Source organism: Dipodomys ordii, unplaced genomic scaffold (assembly GCF_000151885.1).
Source record: "Dipodomys ordii isolate 6190 unplaced genomic scaffold, Dord_2.0 Scaffold7, whole genome shotgun sequence".
NCBI classification, from domain to species: Eukaryota; Metazoa; Chordata; class Mammalia; order Rodentia; family Heteromyidae; genus Dipodomys; species Dipodomys ordii.
In genome coordinates, this window is record NW_012267223.1 from 12,946,842 (window position 1) to 12,950,225 (window position 3,384).

The window sequence follows — 3,384 nt, forward strand, 5'->3', positions numbered from 1 at the left end:
TTGGCGGTCATTACTACAAAATTGAGTCAGCTCCACTTAGCATCACACAGCAAACCCTGTTAGTGAATGCCGGAACAAGCATTGAGCCTGACGGGGCTTCTTTCAAGTAGGCTGGCTCAGCCTGGAGGACGCGGTGAGCCGCAGGTGGAGCCGGCCCTTCGGGATGGGGAAGTTGGTAGCTCTTGTGCTGGCTCTGGCCCTGCTGCCTCTCTTCTCAGGTGGGCTTTCCTGAAACAGCCTCATTCTTTGCTAACGTGAAAACTGCAATACTAGTGCATTAGGTATTCTTTCAAATCATAGGGAGGATAGATTGGGTAGATATTTTAATGCTTTTTCTTTTCCTTGTAAGAGCAGGCTTCTACGATTACTCTCATTGGAAAAAGAAATACTTAAAAGAGCTAGGTGCTGGTGGCTTACACCTGTAAGCCTAGCTAGTCAGGAGGCTGAGATCTGAGGATCACCGGTTCAAAGCCAGCCTGGGTAAGAAAGTATATGAGGCTCTTATCTCCAATTAATCAGCAAAAAACACCTGGAAGTGGTATTTTGCGTTTTAATGATCAAAAATGATGATAAATCTTCAACTCTTTCTTCTTTTACAGTTTGTATGAGATCAGCACAATTTGATTACTTTTAATATGTTAATATTTTAAGCATTTTCATGTGATTACCAAAGGCAATGTAATTGTGTGTGTATGTGTGTGTGTGTGTGTGTGTGTGTGTGTGTGTGTATGCCGGTACTGGGGCTTGAACTCAGGACCTATCACGCAAGACTGACACTCTACCACTTGAATGATGCCTCAGCTTTCAGCTTTTTGGTGGCTAACTGGAGATAAGAGTCTCATAGACTTTTCTACCCGTGTTAACTTTGAATCTCAATTTTCAGATCTCAACTTCATGAGTAGCTAGAATTACAGGCATGAGCCACTGGCATCCAATAACAATTTTATTATTATGTTTTCTCTAAAGGAGTATGTATAATATGTGATTTTGTGTGTTTGATGATTAGGTTTAACCTATCTTATTGGCACTGAGTATCTTCCAGCAATGACTTTAAGCTATATTTCGTCTATTGAAGAGTTAAAAAGAAAAATCTTACCAGAGCAAACCTAAGAGAGAAGAGAACTGAAGAAAATACTTTGTTTTTAAACATACTCATTAATGCATGCCTCCTCTCCCAGGGTGGGGGTCATTGTAGTAGCTGAATAGATTCAAATTGTGTAGCTTTTGCTCTGCGTTAACTGTATTAGAAACAACTTAAAATTTTCCGAATCCTCTGGAATGCTATGTTCTTTGGGGAAGGTTTTTGAGAAAGTACTTTGGTGGAACTTGCAAACTGGAACTTGCAAATATCCTTTGTGTTGATCTGAGGCAAAGGAGCCTGAACTCCTTTCCTGACTCTTGCAGAGGCCTCTCCAATTCTATCAGAAAAGCAGGCCAAACAGCTCCTGAGATCCCGGCGGCAGGACAGACCCAGCAAGCCGGGCTTCCCTGATGAGCCAATGAGGGTGAGTGCACGGCCCTGGGCCTTTTAGAGTAAAGACTGTCACCAGAATGCTCATTCATTCTGAAACAAAAGTGGGCTCTGGTGGGGTGCAACCTGGGCTTCTTTTCATTTTTCTCCCCTGGAAATTCTAACTCCTCTCAACTGCCAGAAACAAGGTATTTACAACAGACATAGTCGAGTTGAGGGACCCTGAGTTGACCCTTTAGCTGTTTCACTGGAAGTTGTTTAACCTGAAGTCAAGAGGAAAAAAAAATGTGGTTAAAAACATGGACAGTATAAGGTCCTGCAAGGAGGGGAGCGTTTGGATCTATAGCAATCGCAGTGAGAGGGAGGTGCGGGTGGATGTCTCCTCTCAGTGGGAAGGCAGGCAGGCATGGCTGTCAGGTAGCCATGCTTGTGAGTGATTTCCCTTCAACTTCCAAGAGTTAGCTAGTTTTGAAAAGGCAACCATAAATGACTCCATTTGGATTCTGATAGGAACTGTTTGTGTGTGCATCTCTGCATAGTTCAGGGATAAGTGTTGTGGAGTCTCTTCTCCTTACTGGGATGAGGTGTCCCACTGGGCTGATCCCATATTGGAGGGGAGATGGTGAATCTGTTCCTGTAAGAGCCTTTTTTTTTTTCTAATTCAATGAGCAATGAAGTGTTTAGAAGGAATAGTTCCCAAGCAGGGCTTACCTGAAAACTCATTAAGGTTTTAAAAGCAAACTCAGTTTGACAAATAAGTACATGAATCACATTCTTTGGGCCAGCCTGCAAATGCTCCAGAAAAAAGATTATATCAGTAATAACCAAAGACCTAGAATAACTATGGTTACAATTTTGAACAGTTGCGGGTGCCAGGTGCTCACTCCTGTAATCCTTGCTACTCAGGAGGCTGAGATCTGAGGATTGAGGTTCAAACTCTGCCCAGGCAGAAAAGCCTCTGAGACTCTTTTATCCAATTAACCACCAAAAAGCCAGATGTAGTGTTGTGGTTCAAGTGGTAGAGTACTAGATTTGAGCAAAGAAAGCTCAGGGATAGTGTCCAGGTCTTGAGGTCAAGTTCCTGGGCTTGTATGAGTGTTAGTGTGTGTGTGTGTGTATGTGTATGTGTGTGTGCATGCACACATGTACACATACACACACACTCATACACAGAATCACACAAATAGTTATTGGAACAGTCATTGAACAGTCATTGGAAGCTAGTGGCTCACACTTTGAATCCTAACTACTCAGGAGGCTGAGATCTGAGGATTGTAGTTTGAAGCCAGCCTGGACAGAAAAATTCCCAACTCTTCTCTCCAATTAACCAATAAGAAGTTCAAGCGGCAGGACTTCATTCTTGAGGGAAACAGCTAAGCAAGAGAGAACAGAAGGCCCTGAATTTAAGTCCCAGAACTGGCACAAAAATAATTGTTTCTGAACAGTCCATTCCATTGCACATGGCATTTTAGGTAATAATAACTGACAGCATTGTTGGGACTATTAAGCCTTTTGTTATAATTAGGAACAAGTGCTCACGAGCCTACAAAAGACCATCATCACCGACAATTGTAAGCTGGAGGGAATCTTGCTTAGCAAAGTTTTCTCCTAAGCTTTGTATATACATGTTGGCAGTACTGGGGCTTGGGCCTTGTGCTTACTGGGCAAGGCCCCACTGTTTGAGCCAAGCCTTCAGCCCTCTTTCCTCTGGTTATTTATGAGATAGAGTCTCATCTTTTGTTCATCTTGTGCAATAATCCTTCTATTTGTGTCTTCTTCCTCTTCCTCATCAACTTCTTCCTCATCAACAACAACTTCTTCTTCTTCTTCTTCTTCTTCTTCTTCTTCTTCTTCTTCTTCTTCTTCTTCTTCTTCTTCTTCTTCTTCTTCTTCTTCTTCTTCTTCTCCTCCTC

General features: G+C 42.5%; 1 protein-coding gene across 2 annotated transcripts in view; it reads left to right on the top strand.

Annotated features, from left to right (window-relative positions):
• Positions 1–3,384, top strand: part of LOC106003012 (chromosome unknown open reading frame, human C17orf67) — a 12,522-nt gene continuing 9,138 nt past the window's right edge. For both annotated transcript variants that reach the window (XM_013037759.1, XM_013037760.1), the window contains exons 1-2: positions 1–218; positions 1,405–1,505. In XM_013037759.1, coding sequence (XP_012893213.1) covers positions 164–218; positions 1,405–1,505 — 156 coding nt within the window. In that variant the 5' untranslated portion in view covers positions 1–163. The remainder of the gene's footprint in view (positions 219–1,404; positions 1,506–3,384) is intronic.